Source organism: Protopterus annectens, chromosome 9.part0 (genome assembly GCF_019279795.1).
Source record: "Protopterus annectens isolate FY-2018-M chromosome 9.part0, PAN1.0, whole genome shotgun sequence".
NCBI lineage: Eukaryota > Metazoa > Chordata > Ceratodontiformes > Protopteridae > Protopterus > Protopterus annectens.
The window spans coordinates 327057078-327077817 of NC_056743.1; the positions used below are offsets into that span (position 1 = coordinate 327057078).

General features: G+C 41.3%; 1 protein-coding gene across 1 annotated transcript in view; it reads right to left on the minus strand.

Annotated features, from left to right (window-relative positions):
- CAMKK1 (calcium/calmodulin dependent protein kinase kinase 1) overlaps positions 1 to 20740 on the minus strand; it is a 1557316-nt gene that overhangs the window by 583649 nt on the left and 952927 nt on the right. The window contains exon 4 of the mRNA XM_044082102.1: positions 7155 to 7202. Within this exon, the coding sequence (XP_043938037.1) occupies positions 7155 to 7202 (48 nt within the window). The remainder of the gene's footprint in view (positions 1 to 7154; positions 7203 to 20740) is intronic.

Here is a 20740-nt window from a genome sequence, read left to right on the forward strand (position 1 = left end):
CACAAACACTCCAACCTAAGTCTAATTAAGGTAATGAAAACCGAAAATAAATCTGGTAATGGAGTTATTAACCACTACTTGCCAGCTATCTGGATTCAGTTATCCTTGTGTATATATTGTGAATGCATCTTTACCCAGATGAAAACAATGGCCCATTATACACTAAATGAGCAAAGTACAGTTGTGTACACTTACCATAATTGTAGATGTTCAAGTGTATTCACTGTTGCAGTCATTACATTTGGGTAATCTGCTGGCAGGTTGCCCTCAGTCGGCCTGAATAACAAAGTCTTGGGTCCTGCATTGGTTGCTGTCGCCTCTTCCATGATGTCAGGTCATCAGGGGTATAAAACACGCAGACAACGCCATTTTAATCAGTTTTTCTTGCCCCAGATGTCAGGTGCCCCCCAAATGGGGAGCAAACATATATATATATATATATATATATATATATATATATATATATATATATATATATGCATGTATTTTAGAACACACAAAATTTACCTTCAACTAAAAGCAAATACACCACAAAGGCTGTTGAGCATAGTGAAGGAAAGAAGAGGTATAATAACAGAGAAGAAAAGGGGGCTGGCAGGTGGGTAACCCGGACTGCAACAGTGAATACACTCGAACATCTACATTTATGGTAAGTGTACACAACTGTACTATGTTCTTCATGTTTCACTGTTGCAGTCATTACATTTGGGTAGAATCCCAAAGCTATGGATGGGAGGATGGAATTAAACAGCATTAGGAGCAGCTATAAGGCCCTGCAAGACTGCAGTGGCAAAGCCTGCCCTGGATTTAGAAAAGAGAGGTAAATGGTAATTTTTTGTGAACGTATGAACTGAGCTCCAAGTAGCAGCTTCTAGAATGTCTCTGGTAGGAACCCCTCTGAGAAAGGCTGCAGAAGTAGAAGCAGCCCTGGTGGAATGGGATCTGATCCCCTTGGGCACAGGTTTACCATGGTGCAAGTAGCAGAAACGAATACAATGGCTTATCCATTTTGAAATAGTCTGCTTTGATATAGCCTTCCCCTCTGCCCCTGCAGCAAATACCACCAGTAGTTGCTCAGACTTTCTTAGATATTTTGTCCTGTTTAAGTAGAATCTTAGTTGTCTGTGTACATCCAATGAATGCAGAATTCGCTCCCCCTTGTTCTGTGGATTTGGGAAAAAAGTTGGCAGGTGAATGGTCTGATTAAGAGCCACACTGGATACCACCTTAGGCATAAAGGATGGATTGGTCCTGAGGACCACCCTGTACGGGTAAAAGATAATGAAAGGCTCCACTGCCATGAGAGCCTGCACTTCTGAAATCCTTCTAGCTGAAGTGACTGCTAAAAGAAAGGCTGTCTTCCAAGAGAGAAGTAGCTGCTGGTTCAAAAGGAGGTAGGGTGAGTATTTCCAGCACAAAATTGAGGTCCCATGCAGGGGTTGGTGCTCTCCTGGGAGGTCTTAAATTTTTGGCCCCTCTGAGGTAGTCCTTTAGCAGGGGATGAGAAAAGAGAGGAGGCTCTGCGTTGTAATGAGCCGAGATGGCAGAGGCATGGATTTTTATTGAAGAAAAAGATAGACCCTTGTGAAGCATCTCAGTTAAATATTGCAACATCTGAGGAATATTGGGCTTTGCTGTGTCTATTCCTTTTGCTTGGTTCCAAGCACAGAATCTCTTCCATTTATCAGCATAAGATTTTCTAGTACTAGGCCTTCTAGCCTCCAAAATGACATCCATCACAGGTTTACTGAGAGATGTGATTGGTGAAATTAGTTGATTAGCTATGCTGCAAGATTCAGAGTTTGGAGCTGAGCGTGCAGAATTTGATAGTTCTCCTGAGACAATAGGTGAGGTGTTTGAGGCAAGTACCACGGAGGAAGGTGTGACATATTCCTTAGAAGTGGGTACCAGTGTTGGCAAGGCCAGTCCGGAGCAATCAGAATCATTTTTGGTTTTTCCTGTCTGACTTTTAGTAAGACCTTGGAGAGCAGAGGCAGAGGGGGAAAGGCATAGACTGATAGGTTTTTCCAGCAGAAGGATAAAGCATCCACTTTCCAAGCTTTTTTGTGATGAGTTCTTGTGCAGAATTTGTCCAACTGATAGTTTTGGGGAGAGGCAAATAGATCTATGTCTGGGCTTTCCAATTTTCATGTTAACATGCTGAAGATTTGTGGATCCAGTTTCCATTTGTGTGGGTTCATAAGATTTTTGCTTAGGTCGTCTGCCAGAGTATTTTGCTTTCCTGGCAGGAATTGAGTTGAAGATGTATTTGGTAAGTCAAGGCTGTGTTCCACAAGGCCATGGCTGATTGCAAAGGGGGTAGGAGTGGGTACCCCCCCTGCTTGTTTATGTACCATATAACTGTGGTGTTGTCCATCTTTATCAGTAGTTGTCCTGGATGAAGGAAGTCCTTGAAGGCTGTCAGAGCATTCTGTACAGCTAGCATTTCCTTCTGGTTGATATGTAGATCCATTTGATTTGGGCTCCATTCACCCTGAATGCATCTCCCTGCCAGATGGGCTCTCCAAGCATAGTCTGATGTGTCTGTAGTCAGGGTTTGGGTGGCAGGGGGTAGAATGAATGACAGTCCCTTGTTTTGTTGACATGCCTCTGCCCACCAAAGGAACTCCTGTTACAGGCAGGGAATGAGAGGAATCATTGTTTCCAGGCTGTGACAATGTTGACTCCATAAGCTTTTTAGGTACCACTGAAGTTTCCTCATATGCAGTCTTGCATATGGAATTAGTAGAATGCAGGATGCCATGAATCCCAAAGCCTGCAGAATTTGTCTTACAGATAGCTGGATTTTTATTGCCACTTGTTTGAAGTATGTTGTCAATTGAATTTGTTTGTCTGGCATGAGGTAAACCATCTGGGCAGTTGTATTCAAGCTTGCACCCAGGAATGTAATTATTTGAGAGGGCACCAGTTGTGATTTCTTTTCGTTTATGGTGTACCCTAGGCATGTTAGAAGCTTTTTTACAAATGCCAAATGTTGAAGAAGAGTGTCCTTGTCCTCTGCCTGAATGAGACAATCATCCAGATATGGATAAATTTGAATGTTTTTTTGTCTGCAAAATGCCATTTCTGGTGCCAGGCACTTTGTGAAGACCCTGGGCGCAGTAGATAAGCCAAATGGCAGTGCAGAGAACTGGTAATGCATATAGCCTGCTTTGAAGCGGAGGTATCTAATGCAAGATTCCCTGATTGGGATATGCAGGTATGTATCTTTTAAGTCTAGCGTTACCAACCAGGCATTCTTGCCTAGCATAGGCAGTAGCTGTTGTAGAGCATATTGAATTTTGGAATGTCCAGGAAAGTATTTAGAATGGATAAGTCCAGAATTGGACGCCATAATTTGTCTTTTCTGGGTACCAGGAAAGGTCTTGAATAAAACCCTTGTCCTTTTTCCTTTTCTGGTACTATCTGAATAGCCCCCATATCCGTGAGGGACATTTTTTTTCTGGGCCTCTGCCCACTGATTTGGGGGCAGATCTGGCCATCCGTTTGGAATTGTAACGTGTGGAAATGAAATCTGTATCCCTGGGATACTATATTTAAGACCCACTTGTCCTGGGTAATTAGATGCCAATTTTGAGCATGAAGTGCTAGTTTCCCCCCCAAAGGGCCTGCTAAAAGATAAGTGCTTGGAGATGGCAGAGGGAAGTCATTGAGACTGTTTACTGTAGGGTGGTGCTTTGCTACCTCCTGATTTGGAGGTGGAGGCACCCCATTGTTTTGTCCTGTAAGATCCTTGTGACTGAAACCTGGAACCTTTGGAGCATCTGGGTTCGACCTGAGTGGCGCTGTCGGACACTGGAAAGGACCAATTCTTAGTAGGCCAGTGCCTACTGAACCTGGGTGGTTGCACTTGCAAGAAACCTTTTACAGTTTGCATAGGTTTAGCTTTGTTTTCTATCTTTTTTAAAACCTCTTCTGCCTTATTACAAACAGACTGTCCTGCTGTAAAGGAGCATCCAACAATTTAGCTTTAACATGATCAGGCAAATTTTGCTCCTTGAGCCAAGCATGCCTTCTTATCATAGATCCAGTTATGGCGGCCCTGCAAGAGGCCTCCAAGGAATCAAAACCACATTGCAAAGTATGCTTTCCAACTTGTTCAGCTGAATGCAATTAATCCTGTAACTCTTTATTTTCCACACAATCAGAAATCAACATAATTTTCTGTTTCAGTAAGCCCATAACATGCTGTTGATATTTAAGTATATGACATTGTCAGTTTAAAGCCTTGATTGCCAAGGTTGCAGACGTATAAACCTTCTTTCCCCATCTATCCAGTGCCCTGGAGTCTCTATCTGAAGGGGTAGGATTTTTGGCTGTAGAAGCCTTAACACCCTTGGGACCCTGAGAAATAGTTTCAGGGTCAGCAACAGGATTTTTGAAAATAAATTTGTGGGAGTCAGGAACCCTGTAATATCTGTCTGGCTTACTAAGAGCCAGAGGCAGGGAATCAGGAGCCATGCTTGATTCCGAGAAAACATCATCAACAATGTCTAATACAGGAGGTATAGCCAAAGGCCTATGCTGAGGAAGAAGAAGAAAATCCCTAAGCCTTTTTTGGATTCTGAGAAGTCCTGACTCTCCCAATAAAAATGTTCCCTTAAAGTATGCAAAGTCTCTCCAAAAGAGAAATCCTCAGGAGGAGAAGCAGAAGGGATAGATTCCTCTGCATCAGAGTCCTCATAAGGTGAAATAGAAAATTCCTGATCAGAAGAGGAATCAGAAGAAATGAAAAGCTGATCTGAAGAGTCATAATCAGTGCCTTGCCTAGGCCTCTTAGCACGGGGGGGGGGGGGGTTGGGAACCCCTGATCAAGATAATTAAATCCTCGGCCATTTTGATCATTTGTTTTTTAGGCATAGGGGCCTGAGCACATGGCTCATGTGTCATTTTTTTAGACATACAAGTAGGTTTTGGCCTTCTTTTTGATGACGGCATCGGTTTAATACACAAATGTTGAGGCCTGAAAACACCCTCAGAAGCCGGTCCCTGCTCAGAAGGTCTGGACCCATCCAAGGGAGAGACATCTGCGGGTTCAATACTTGCAGAATCTCATGGCATACCGGACTCCGAATGGGTCTCGGTAGAGGCCTGTGACTCAAAAGTAGCAGGCATCAGGGGCTGCGAAAGCGGCTCACTGAGTACCGGCGAACCAGCGACTGGCTTAGGAGAAGCTTTGTCATTGGTTTTGGACATCAACAGTCTGTCTCTGTCTTTTTCCTTGCGTTTTTTGTGAATTCCAGTAGTCGGATTCCAAACCGATGACATTTCAGGATAGTTAAATCTTGAACCAAAGTATTTAGAAGCAAAAAAATACAGACGCTTACTAGTGCGTTGGTTAAATTTAGCACAAAACTGACAACAAGGCACATTGTGAACAGGTCCTAGGCAAAGAATACAGTACACATGAAAATCCTTATGAGGTATTTGCTTCCCACAAGTTATACAATTATTAACTTTTACTGACATCGGTAAGGAGCAAGAAAAAGTTTCCCCAACGGGGTACTTAGCTTTAGATTGAAGACTTCGGTTCTGAAACTCGAAAACAAAAATTTCAGGAGTCGGCTGACCAGCACTTGTGAACTGCTTCTACTTCAGGCACCGGGCGGCAAGAAAGACTGAATAAAATGGCGTCGGCTGCATGTTTTATACCCCTGATGACCTGATGTCATGGAGGAAGAGATAGCAATCGACGCAGGACCCAAGACTTTGTTATTCAGGCCATCTGAGGGCAACCTGCCAGCAGATTACCCAAACGTACTGACTGCAACAGTGAAACAAGAAGAACATCTGGAGCTTCTTGTGCAATATTACATGGACGACTAACATATTACTTTAACTCCCTATCTGTTCAAGTTTATAACTCTTACAACATATAACTTATAACTGTTTTCATGTTTGATGTCCTTTATGTCATCTCATCCCCCTTCTCTTTAATGCTTGTCTACTTAAATGTCCCAATCCTACCAGGTAAGAATGCAAAGTTTATTCTCTAATGGTTATGACTCATCTCTCACATTTTCACCTTTGACTTCTAGAGCATTAATCACACCAGCATTACTCTGTATACTGACTCTGATCATGTCCTCTTAAGTCTGCTCTTTTCACTTCTAGGCACTAAAGTACTACTGACTGTTTATCTTCTCGAATTATAATGTTGCATTGTACCCATTGTTCTAACATGTCTGCAACAAAACATGTGAACTACTGCTCGGCCATTGCATATTCATCTAAAAACGTATACAGATGTTTTCCACACTATCAGCCACTCTTAACACTTAAAATATTGTATTAATGGGGCTTTTATTCCAAGGATCTTACTGAAAATGGCCTCTGAAAGCTATATAATCTGGCCACAAAACACAAATCATCTTCTTCTTCTTTTGGCTTTTCCCGATTAGGGGTCAACACAGAGGAACAATGGTCCGCAGAAACAACTGGCAGTAGAGTTTTACGGTGTGAAATATATATATATATATATATATATATATATATATATATATATATATATATATACACACACACACACAAATAATTACAAACAAGAGAAATCTCATTGAAAGAAAACAATTCTACTCTCTCCAACTGATACTTTTTTAAACAAAATCATAGGGTATATGCCGTGAAAATTGACAGAACATCTTCAATATGTGGCACCAGTTTCTGATACAAACAGGTTTTCATTTGCAGCACCATCAGTCAGAATGATGAAAAAATAAATAAGTAAATAAATAAATAAATAAATAAATAAAAAACACAAAAAGTGTCAGTACTTCTAGCTGATTTGGGGTGCTTCCCTGTAAGTGGTGAGGTTTAAATTAATACTTCTTCATATATGAATTCCAAAGAGTCACTGCAGTCTCCCTGGTAGGGACATAAAGGTGAAACTGCAGTGGACTTGCACAAATACAGCAGTGACAATGTAGCGCAGTGAAGGATGTGCTGTCAGTTTTATTTACACTGGAAGGATGCATGATTGCAGCTCTTCTCCCAAGAGCATGGTGTCTGAATACTAATGAGCTGGAACCCAGCCAGTACCACTCTGCAGAAAATCATACTCCCTGGGTAATACGTCACTACAAATGTGAAACTGAATCTTCATAAATAGTTAGACACTTGGTTAAAAAGCTTACCTTTCCGATTTCAGTTTTCAGCTTGTACTGATTTAACTGCACACAGTCCTGGAAATAGAAATAATGGCACATGTATTAATCAACACATATTTTCAAATGTTAAAAACACAAATCGTTACTATTTATCATCTTAATTGTAGTTCTCACAACAAATGGTTTACATTGACTTTACTGTTTTTCTTTAACAGTGATAAAGTTAGTAATTTGAGTAAGAAAGGCAGGGTTATTGTTTTTATGGGCTCTGCATTACATTTCAATGGACATTGGCTTGTTTATTTAGGGCCAGGAAAAGGGGGAGACCTGAAGTACTATCCCACATTATTTTCTCTGTATGTTTTACCTGAATCTGGGAGTTGTTTTCCAGTTTATCTTTGCCTGTGCTGTTTGGCCACTGTTCAAAATAAATTACATCCATTGCTAAAATGCAGCCTAAGAGGAAACTCAGTAAAACCACTGCTACAACCACTGTCCAGTGTCTCGTTGAGAGACCAAGACTGTGCAAAGTACGATGTGAAGTACATGGAAATTACACAGACTTTCAGAGCACCTCTGAAACAAACGTAACCACCCAGCTCTATGCCTTGGACATTAGTTTGTGTAGTGATTTTAATCTGCTTCCTGGAGTTATCTTTTTCCTTGTCAGGTGACAGAAAGCCATGAAATTGTTTCTGGTTTGAAGACCCCTCAGTTGAACAAGGAGCTCTTTTAGCTGACTACAAAAAAAATACAGGGAACCTGTTAAAACACTGTCAATATCTGACTTGAAGCACAAATAACTACTTAAATGCAGCACATTTCAATTTGTTTTCGTATACATAAAAGTAACACTTGGACTGTTAAATTTCTTCCATATACATCATAATTAATACATTATATTTGTTTGATTATTGTATCACCCTGTCAAGCAAATATTTAACAAGTGGAAATAATGTATGTCACACGTTGCACAAAATAAAATGTTTCAAAACAGCTATTATATATTTATTTTTATATTGTACTTTATTAAATGGGTTGCCCCTGAGAAGCTGTACTATTCTTTCTAAATAAATACATGCCATTTTGTGTATGGCACTTCTCACATATTTTATCAAACACATTAAAAAAGGGTGAAATAAAAAGACATGGACTGTATACAGCATAATTCAGGATACAATTTCAGAGAAGTGCATGCCGCTACTGCAGAAGCAATATATTACTGTGGTTAAAGAAAGCAGCCAGTATATAGTAGATATGTAGATAAGCTACATCTTAATTAGGACAGCTGTACTGAGTCCCAAACCTGGTGTTACAATGTATGAAATGCACTAACAGAGAGACTGCTATGCTCTTGTGGATGCATAGCTAGTGACCCTGTCAGAGGTACAATGTTAACATGAGCTACCAACCCATACAGGTACCCATGTATAGTTAGTGACTCTGTCAGAGGTACAGTGTTAACATGAGCTACTAACCCATGCAGGTACCCATGTATAGTTAGTGACTCTGTCAGAGGTACAGTGTTAACATGAGCTACTAACCCATACAGGTACCTATAAACAAATATTCCTGGGAGACAGCTTTGCAAAATTATTGACAGGGAGTTGCTGAGGCCCACCCACTTAGACATGTTCCACAGTAAAAGGTCAAGGCTCATCCACTTGGACACATGCTTGAATGAAAGAGCAAGACCCATCCACACAGTCATTTTCTGAGTCAAAGGTTAATGTTGACCCACTTGGTCATATGTGTCAGGGTGAAAGGTCACTGACTTTTGCCTTAAAGATAAATGGCTAGTACCTTGTTAGGTCTAAAGTAGTTATTTTTGTCTCTCTTTTAAGAGAGATAATCCTCTCTGTAAAGCCTGCCTTGGCCATTTCATTTGTTTAATTTGGTCTCCACTCACTCATAAAAATGTAACCCTATTTTAATACTATACTCTCCCTGGTCCACCTTGCACATGCATCAAAGTACACAGGAAAGCTACGTATTTTCATTCTCAGTTAACTGGAAAGTACTCACCAGACTGCATTCAGTCTTGTTTGGAAGTTTGAAATATGCAAAATGATTCTGTAGGTATCTAACCCTGGAAATTCAGGATGCATCTTATTCACAGGTTGCTACCTTATCCACTGAGCAACACTGTCAGTCATTCAAAGCATAATACAGTTACAGGGACCTGATATATACTCAGCAAGTACACTATACAACAAAACATGCACAAATAAATTTCTCCACCCTTGCACAAAAGTACCATCCTGTTTTGTTTGTGACAGTTTGATAACTTGGTATGTCTGCATTGCTACTGTGCCAACAGGCTCCTCTGAATGTATACACATACAAATATACATACACATGGGAATGAATATTTCTCAGACAAAAATGTTTCTTTGTTTCATAAATGCATCTAGTACAAAATATAATCTATGAGAGCATTTGTAGGCAGGAAGTAAACAGCTCACTACCTATTGTGTCTTATATGATCAGTTATAACATCTGTGTCACTGCATCAACTACATTTAATACAGAAGGTCCTTATCAATTTGTACTGATTCAATACACTGTTGATGTAGTGGAATCTGATGCAAGATATATTAACTTCCTGAATGGTTAGAAATTCAGCCTCACATTTGTTCTTTCATGAAGATTCCATAAAGGACTTATGTAAAACCGGTTGATCTTCATAAGTGCATTATGCACTTGAGCAAATCCACTATGTGCGAAAAGAGGTTCCTAAATTGGCAATATCGTGAACAAAAATTGTCTGAATGTGCAACGAGTGAGTGCACATTGGCATTCACTCATTGCAGATTCGACATTTTGGGTGCGGAGTGCACTATAGCGGGGATTGGGAAATGAACTCTTACCCCACTGTAGTGCGATCTTGGAGTTAGTATACTAAAGTAGGGGGCTGCAGGGAGGCTTGCCCCCCTGCATTATGATGTGTCTTCAACATTGTAGTTTGAAAATCAGCTAATCTGCTATTCGATTTGCTGATTTTCGATCTATGGAGACTTTCGCAGTTTAAAATTTGCGATTTTGGTTCACGCAAAAGTGTGATCGATATTGTCATTTCTGACAATATGAAGATAAACCTGTAAAACCATATCTTAGGTCCCTTTGCACTGAAAAAAAACTGAGAAAATGTTAGGTGGGCCATGTTTAGTTCCATATTGACTGATCATCTTCCATCAAATTAAAAACAAGGAAAAGTATAATTTAAACACAATATAGGGAACACATCTTTTAAATTTACTTGCAAGGACTACCACACACACACACACACACACACACGCACACACACGCACACACGCACAAACACACACACACACACACACACACACACACACACACACACACACACACACACACACACACACACACACACACACACACACACACACACACACACACACACACACACACACACCAGCCTGCCAGGAGTTTATCCAGGATTTTTGGAGTTGTACATTAGTTTTCTGATTGTTACCACCACCCAGAAGTAATTATGAATTGCTGAAGTGTACAACAACCTGTCACTATACTTGGTATCCTATAGACTGCTAAGAGGTGACTTGTGTCTGGCACACAAGGCATCCTCTGACCTAATACTGATGGATTTAATACACAACAGCAAGTCAAATGGCATCAGAAATGCTCCTGTCTAGGAATCTAAACCTTTTCTGCAACATAGGTTCATAGGAGTGTACTTGGCTAATGGTCCTGGGGCCTTTACAAGCCTAGCCATAGGATTAACCTGGCATCATGCCACCCGAGCTTAGTTCCCAGTGCCTCTGTCAGGTATAGCCACTGGAGTTATCCCCGGGGTGAACTTTCTATTTCCCATCCACTCATCAAGTTTTCTCTTGAAGAGGGTCAGCAAGGTGCTCTGCTTGTCATGTATGGGAAGTCTATTCCATAGCATGGGCAGTCTCTGGGTTATGAACCTGTCCCTCCAGTATGTTCTGTTGATTGTGGTAATGAGGTTGAGGTCTCTGGAGCATGTGGTGTGGAGGGATTGGGATTTCTTTAGATGTAGCATTTCTAACAGAGCTGGGTCAGACATGGCTTTGTAAGTCAAGCAGAGATCACCTCTAAGTAGCTGATATGAGAGAGAATAGTTGGAGTTTTTTGAGTCTGTCCATATAGGACAAGTGTTTGAGGCCTATGATCCGCTTTGTGAGATACTTTTGCGGCCTCTCCAGTTGTTGCAGGTGTCTAGTGAGATACACACCAAATGGGGCATTATACTCGATGACTGGCCTAATGAGGGAAGAGTAGAGGGAGACAATGACCGCTTTCTTCCTGGATGCAAAACCCTCAGTAATGAGATGCGCCATTTTGAAAAAATTCAAAGAAGGCTCTGATGTTGCCCTTTTCCATTCTTTCTCACTGATGGTTTACGGATCTGATCCTCGGATCCAACTCGGCCACACCCTCCAGACCCCAGATCCCAGTCTCGAGCTCCTCCCTCCTCCCACAATGCACCACACTACCTCCAACTCCCCAGATCTCATTTGCTGCCAGGAAGTGAATGTACCAACATAATGATTTGGATTGACAGGTATATCTATCTCACAGAGGATACTGCTGCTCTGGAACAGACTAACTCCCTATCCACATAAAACAAAGTGCATCCCTGCCCATATTCAAGTGTAACTTGGATCTATGGATGGGAAAAATTTGCCCAAGGATTGCCCCTTGTATTACTAATGGACAGCGGCAGCGCCTAAATTTTTTATCCCATGAATAGCTCCCCTCAAATTATCTATGGTATGATCCCAGTTATGCTCATTACGGATCATTTATAATTACTGAGCATGGGATATCTCCAAATGGGATAGGTTAATTTTAACATAAAAAGAGAAACTGGCTAGCCTTAAAATGGCCCACAAAGGCAGTTAGCCTAGTACTAACCTATGAACCTATGTAAAATGTTAGCAAAATGAATAAATGCCAATTAAATGCAATTATTTTGTTCTATAATTGCATAAAATAAATCACAAACATGTTAAGTAGGGCTAACTGTGGTTCTTTAACTGTAAGTATACACCAGGCGAGTATGCAGATTTGCAGATTACTGCAGGGAATGAAAGCTATGATCAGCCAGCAAGCTTTATCCACATGCCCTGGGTTTCTCTCAGGCTCCAGTTATCTACTACATATACAAGTTACTGAATCAAACAGTACTCTCCAGTCACCCCTGAAAAGAGGCACTTGAGCTTACTGGGCTTACATGTTTACTGCCAAATAAAACAACTAAATCATTATGTAAATGATCACAACCAGTTTGTGCATATATGAAATACAGTGTATAATGCCATACAGGAGTAATGGCCTCCACTGAAGTAAGCAGACCTGAAAAAAATGCACTGACCAACACATTCTTCCTGCACCCTCACCTTCCTATTTATAAGTAATCATTGTGATCATTTAGAGACAGCTTGTAAATTATCAAACTTTTTCTTGAGGTAGCAGTGCAGCTTAATAACTCATTGTTACATTAAAATGAACAATGTGACAGTTTACAAGCTGTCATTAAGTGAGCATGATTGCTTATACAGTCAACTGACATACTTTTCTATTTGTTAAAGGTAGACAACTTGTAAACTATCTTTAAAAAAATAAGACATTGATGAGTAAGTCAGTTTACAAGCTTTCTATAATTGAGTATGACTGTTTAATAACATCTTTGTAAACTGTCAAGCTGTTATTTTTAATGTTTTGCTCCCCCCTCTATAAGCTGTCACATGGGACAGTTGTCTTACCTCTCTTACTCTTCCTACGACACTAGATACAAGATCTCAGCCTAGAATGTGAAGGCACCTACACATTCATTCCTGATCTAGCCACAAACTGTGCAACGGTGCCTCCAGTTTTCCTGAATAAAACGGCATTAGTCTGCAATCTAGCTATTTTGTCTTATTCTTCTGTGTACAAGGGATCGCACAGAAAAAAAGCAGTGGCAGTGAGGTTAAACAATGACAACTCACCGGGGCAACATCAACAAAATCATTGTGACTGCATAGTCCTGATCAGCTTACATCTAATGTCTAGAACAGTATTTTAAGGGAAATGAAGCGCCCATTTAATTGCAAAATGCTTCCATTTAAACAGCTGTAGCCAAAAGGGAAGTGACATCATGTAGAAAGTGACTGAATGTAAGCAGGATGCTGTCAACTACAAGTATGAGGGCCACATATTTTAGTAAAGAAGAGCAGTTGGCAGCACCTTTTTAGTCAGGACAATTAAAAATTCACAGAATAGGTTTTTACAAATATACATATTGTATGAGAAAGGGAGACACTACCACGGGTACCACAGCATTACTACTACCATAAGCAGGGCTACTGCTGGAATAGAGTAGGTTCCCAGTCTAAGTTATACATTTCTCTGAAAAGGGGTACCCTTGATCTAAAAGCCTATCTCTTGGATATAACCACTTGCACAACACCTTTCAAGCTGTAAAAATCACCATGAAATGTCCATTCATAAATATGTACAAACCTGTGCACAAGTTGTACCAAACATGTCCAAAAACAGGGTAATGTCCTCTCAGAAGATCTCATCCAGAATGGCTGTTGCCTGTCAACTGGATATAGGATCATGTATGTGATTTTATGTTTGAATCCCCTATATGTTTAGCAATGACATGAAATAATGTTTGTCTTTATCAAAACTGCTCTTATTGACTGATTCTGTAATTGAAAACTAAACTAACTAAACTAAAAATGGAGAACATTGATATCTGTGCAGTGACTGAGACCTGGTTCAAGGCTCCAGAGAGCAACCCCTGCAATACCAGGCTACAATTCTTACCACACTTTTTGGCCACAAAACCAAGACCGAAACACTAAAGGTGGAGGAGTGTCCATATTCACCAAGGATATTCACACCTCCAGGCTAGTTGCCCAACACAATGCATCTGAAATTCTCCAGGTGCAACTAACACTAGGTAAGACTGAAATCCAAATTGTAGCTTGTTACAGATCCCCCAGCATACCGCAAGATTCTCACTACACCTTCCTAAACATACTGGAAAATATTAAGATACAACCAAACACCTTAATACTGGGTGATTTCAACTACCCTGCCATTAACTGGGAAAACTACTCGGGTACCAACTCCTTTTCCCAACGGTTCTTGGAATTCATAAATTCCAACACCCTGGATCAACTAATCCATTGTCCCACCAGGGGCTCCAATATCCTAGACTTGGTCATTACCAACATGGGAGATAGATGCTCCACACCAGTGGTCACCCCCTCATTGGTCAGGTCTGACCATAAGCAAATCACCCTTCACATCCACATCCCACCCCCACCCCCCAGTAAGGAAACCTCCTTAAAAAACTTCTCCAAAGCCAACTTCATGCTACTGAGGTCAGAAGTGACAAACTTCACAACACCTACGCAGACGGGATCTAGAAGTTCGACTACAGAATCCTACACTAAGGCACTGTACGAGCAAATCCACTTGTGCATGAATCGTGCCATCCCAAACAGAACCAAGATGCTCTTCTCCAAAAAAAGGAAGCCAATCTGGTGGTACCTGCTATAAACAAACTATACAACAGAAGGAAGAAACTGTTGCAGAAAAGAGGAAAATCCCAGGATGCAAAAAATCCCTCACCAGCCTCAGTAAGAAGCTGAGATCCTCATAAAATCCTCAAAAGCTAGTTACGAAAATAAAATTGCCAAAGATTCCAAACACAACCACAAGGCATTCTATAGTTATGTCAAGAATCTAAATGGCAATGCTCAGATCTGCTCTGAGCTACAACAGAATGGCATTAAATATACTGATCCCAAGGATATTGCCAATATCCTGGCAGATAGATTTAGTGCCAACTTCACCCCTCTCTCACCCCCTAAAGGGCTCATCTCAATACCAAAAGGTTGCCAAATTCCGATAATCACAGCCACACAAGTAGAAACAGCACTCTCGAAAGCTAAGAATACAGCATCCATGGGACCAGATGACATCCCAGGCTGTGTACTACATGAACTACAAAATGAACTGGCACCCCACCTAAGTGTCATGTTTAATCATAGCCTCACCTCAGGCTTCATGCCCACTGAGTGGCGCACAGCTACAGTTATCCCGCTCCACAAGGGAGGATCCACCTTGGATCCCGGGAACTACCGTCCCATCAGTCTGACAAGCCTGATCTGCAAGGGCATGGAACGCATTATCACGGAACTTATAAACAAAGACATTGGCAACCTTCAAACACTGGACCCCACCCAGTTTGGGTTTGTGAAGGGCTGATCTTGTCTCCTGAATCTAATTGACTTCTTCGAATCGGTCTCCAGAGCTGTGGATGAGGGTAAGGCGGTCCACACAGCCTATCTGGACCTCGCCAAGGCCTTCAACACCATCTCCCACTCTGGAATCATAGATAAACTTACTAAGTTGGGCATAAATCCCTACGTCACTCGATGGGTTGCCAACTGGCTTACTGACAGAACCCAGACTGTAAAAGTAGCCAACTCCAAATCCAGCTCTAGACAAGTGACAAGTGGAGTACCTCAGGGTTCAGTCCTGGGACCACTCTTGTTTGGCATCTACTTCTCTGAAGCACAGACCAACACTAAGGGACTCTGGCTATCAAAGATTGCAGATGACTGCAAACTGGGAGCCATTATTGAATCCCCAAATGCTGTGGATATTCTACAAAAGGGCCTTACAGAAACAGATGCCTGGTGCCAGAGCCATGGGCTCAAGCTTAATGCCAAGAAATATATAGTTATCCCCTTTGGAAAAAAACATGTACCCATGAACTACCACATAGGTGGCAGGACACTAAACATCAAAAGTGTGATGACAGACTTAGGGACACAAGTGGACAGTGGTCTCACTTTCGATAACCACATCGCCACAACAGTCAGGAAATTCTTCTATGTGGCACACCTCATCACTAAGGGCTTTTCATCCAGAAAAAAAGGAGGTCATTGTTCCACTGTACTCATCCTCATTAGACCCATTACAGAGTATAATGCCCCATTTGGTATGTACCTCACAAGACATCTGCAGCAGCTGGAAAGGCCACAGAAATAACTCACTAAAAGAATTACAGGCCTAAAGCAGATGCCATATGCTGACCGTCTAAAAAAACTCCAGCTATACTCTGTGGCATATCATCTACTCAGAGGCGATCTCTGCTTAACATACAAGGCCATGTCAAACCCTGAGCTCTTGGACATGCTCCACTTAAAGAAATCCCAATCCCTCAGAGCCGCACACTCCAGGGATCTAAACCTTATCATCACAATGAACAAAACATGCTGGAGGGATTGGTTCCTGACCTAGAGACTCCCCATACTCTGGAATAGACTGCCCATACATGTCAAGCAGAGCGCCTCATTGGCCCTCTTCAAAAGGAACCTTGATGATTGGATGGGAGATAGGAAATTCACCCCGGGGATCATGTCGCCCTGCTAGACAGGGGCCCAGAGAAGTAAATATTGTGGGAAAAAATTTCCAGGGAATTTTTATGGCTAGGCTTGCATAGGCCTTAGGGCTGATAGCCTAGTACCAACCTATGAACCTATAAAATTTCTTCTGCTGAGGAATTCAATTACATTCTTAAACTAACACTTAGATTACTGGTATATGTTCAAACAAAGCCAAGGCATTAATCAAAAAATGTTTTACAAACTGGAGAAGATGGGGAGCAGATTTAATGCTGAATGGAATGATCAAGTTTCAAAAAGTTTACAGCTGTCCTAGAAAAGTCCCTCCCTTAATTCCTCGAAAACAGACCCTCCCACCCAATAGTTTTGAAAATGGCATAGTGGGGTAGGGGCATATTTTCACTTTTGTCATGTATGCTATCATACTTAAAAGAGAATGCACTGACATTAACAAGTCATTTAAAAACATTTTGTCTTTGGAAAACTCATGGTCATTACTTTTTTTTTCAAGAATCACAATTTGATATTTACCCTGTTTGTAAATCATCTCACTGTTTACCCTTCCTGTTGCAGATTTACTTATCACAATTTGTATGGTGCTGTTGTGTGAAACTGATGCTCTGTTGTTTGTATTACACAACTAGCTTTTAAATGTATATTGTTTATTCACTGTAGTTATGGTGATGACATCTTCTCATCTTTGAATGGTCTTGTTTATTCAATTTATTTCTTGTTATTATGTCTTAAGTTGCAGATGATCTGTTGACTCTTTCCAGCTAAGAGTTAATGCTTTCAATGTGTTGTTGTTACTGCTTATTAAAAAAACGAATAAAAAGATATTTGAATTGGTTTCAGTTTTGCTACAATATGTCGTAAATCAAATGAATGTTAAGAGAATTATCAATTCTTATCCTTTGCAAGAGACAAAGGAATATCTGAGTCTCTCACTATGCTTTATGAGGTGAGGGCATCGAGATATATTTTGCCTGCAATGATTCATGAAGCGTAAGTGGCGGCCTGAACGTTTTGGTCTGGTGAAATGATTTTTCAGCTTCAGTTCTCACAGTACACTAGTGTGTCATCCAGTGAGGCCCCCAGAGGTACACTATTCAGTGTCACAATGTACAATAAATCTCCCAATCACCTTGTGCACCATCCATTCAGGCCCCCAAAAGTACACTACTCTGTACCACGATATACAATAAATCTCCCAATCACCTTGTGAACCATCCAGAGAGGTCCCCAGAGGAACACTACTCTGTGCTACAATATTCAATAAGTCTACCAATCACCTTGAGCAACATGCACCAGTGAGACCCCCATAAGCAATAAATCTCCTAACCATTTTGTGTGCCATCGTCTAAACGGGATCACAGTGACTCTTCTGTGCCCTAACACATATCTCCTAATTACCTTGTATGCCCTGCTCCATTGTAGCCCACAATAAATACTGCTCTGTGTCCTAATGATCATCTCCCAAGCACTTTGTGCACTCTAGGTAACCACAAAGAGAATATGCTAAGAGTTTCACCACAATAAGTGCACTATGCTCCATTTAGGCCCCCCAGTGATACACCACTCTGTGCTACAACATAGAATGCATCCCTCAAACATTTTGTGTGACATACTCTAATGAGGGTCACAGTTATTAACTGCTCTGTGCCATAATATACAATGCCAGAAATACCTTGTGTGCCATGATCTGGTGGGGAGCACAGTAATTCACTGCTCTGTTCCCTAATACCCATCTCCAAAGCACCTTGCGTGCACTGTTCCAGTAGTGCCCTAGGGGTTCACTACTCTGTGTCCTAATACACATCTCTTAAGCATCTTGTGTGCCATGCTGTAATGGGGTTCCCTAATATATATCTTTCAAGCACTGTGTATGCAGTGCAACTGGGTGGTGCATAATGATTCATTGTTCTGTGCTGTAATACAAAGTACTCTGTATGCAGTGCTCCAGTGAGGCCCCAATATTTCACTGTTCTGTGCCCTAATTTAAATCTATCAAGTACACTATGCGCCATATCCCAGTGGGTGCACAGTAATTTACTAATATGTGCCCTGATATACATCTCCCAAAAACCTTACATACAGTTCTCCAGTAGGGCTTCCAATAACTTGGTGTTCTGTGCCCTAATATACATCTCTCAAATACTCCATGTGCCCAGTTCCAGTGGTGTGTACAGTGATTCACTCCTCTGTGCCCTGTTATAAATTTCACAAGCATCTTGCATGCAGTATGTCAGTGAGATAACAGTATTTCTCTGTTCTGTGCCCAATATACATCTCCCAAACACTCCATGTTCCTCTGTGTCCTGCTGCACATATCCCAAGCATCTTGCATGCAGTACTCCTGTGGGGCCCCCAATGATTCATTGTTCGGTTCTATAATCTATATCTTCTAAGCACCTTATGCGCTATGCTCCATTGTGGTGCACACTGCTACAGTACTTTGCTCCTTAGAGTTCACAGTAATTTCCTGCAATGTATATATGTCAGTGACTGGACACTATGCTGCATGACTGGGAACACTAGAGTTCAGAATAACTCTCTTCTCCTGATTCTGTTGTGTGCAGCATGTAACTATGGGAGCACATTGACACGCATGCTGCTGTTTACAGTATAATCACAAGACCTGTTGTGTGCTGTATGTTAATAAGGGAGCTCAGTGCAGTGCATGATGCTGTGTACATCATAATCACAAGACCTGTTGTGTGCCATATGTTAATATGGGAGCACACTGACATGCATGCTGCTGTTTGCAGTATAATCACAAGACCTGTTGTGTGCTGTATGTTAATATGGATGCACAGCGCCACATATGCTGTTGTGTACAGTATAATCACAGGAGCTGTTGTGTGCTGTATGTTAATATGGGCACACAGCGCCACACATGATGTTGTGTACAGTATAATCACAAAACCTGCTGTGTGCTGTATGTTAATATGGGCGCACAGTGCTGCACATGCTGTTGTGTACAGAATAATCACAAGACCTGTTGTGTGTTGTATGTTAATATGGGTACACAGCACCACACATGCTGTTGTGTACAGTATAATCACAAGACCTGTTGTGTACTTTATGTTAATAACGGGGCTCAGCACCATGCATGCTGTTGAGTACAGTGCAATCACAAGAACTGCTGTATGCTGTATGATAATATGGGAGCTCAGCACCCCACATGCTGCTGTTTACAGTATAACCACAAGACCAGTTGTGGCTGTATGTTAACAAGGGAGCTCAGCACCATGCATGCTGTTGAGTACAGTATAATCACAAGAAAGTACAGTTTTGTACCTACCATAAATGTAGATGTTCGAGTGTTCACACTGCTGCAGTCATTATACTTGGGTTATCCTGCCGTCAGGTGGTCCCGCAGTCGGTCAGAGTTCCAAAGTCTTGGTCCAGTGTCGGTTGCTGTCGCTTCTTCCCTGACGTCAGTGCACCAGGGGTATATAAGATGCATCCAATGTCATTTTCTTCAGTTTTTCTTGCTCCAGATGTCAGGTGCCCCTTAGCTTTGGAATTCTACCCAAGTGTAATGACTGCAGCAGTGTAACAATACATATTGCTAATAAAATATATACATAAAAAATAAAAAAAACAATACCTTCAGTTACAAGCAAATACACCACAAAGGTTGTATAGGATAGAAAGGTATACATAAGTCCAGCTAGTTCAGAGGGGATGGAGGGAGGGTAACCTGGACTGCAGCAGTGTGAACACTCGAACATCTACATTTATGGTAGGTACAAAACTGTACTATGTTCATCGTGTTACACTGCTGCAGTCATTACACTTGGGTAGAATCCCAAAGCTAAGGTTGGGTGGCTGGTCTATAAAGAGTTAGGATTGGCTATGAGGCCCTGCAGAACTGCAGTGGCAAATCCAGCTCTGGATTTAGAGTAAAGAGGCAGGTGGTAATGCTTGGTAAAGGTGTGTACTGAACTCCAAGTTGCAGCCTCCAAAATGTCCTTGGTAGGTACTCCTCTGAGAAAGGCTGTTGAAGTGGCTGTTGCCCTGGTAGAATGTGGCCTAATGTTATTTGGGACTGATTTTCCATGCTGTGTGTAGCAGTAATGAATACAGTGTCCTATCCATTTGGATATAACCTGCTTTGAGATAGCCTTGCCCTGTGATCCTGAAGCATATGCTACAAACAGTTGCTCAGTTTTCCTGAAAGCTTTTGTT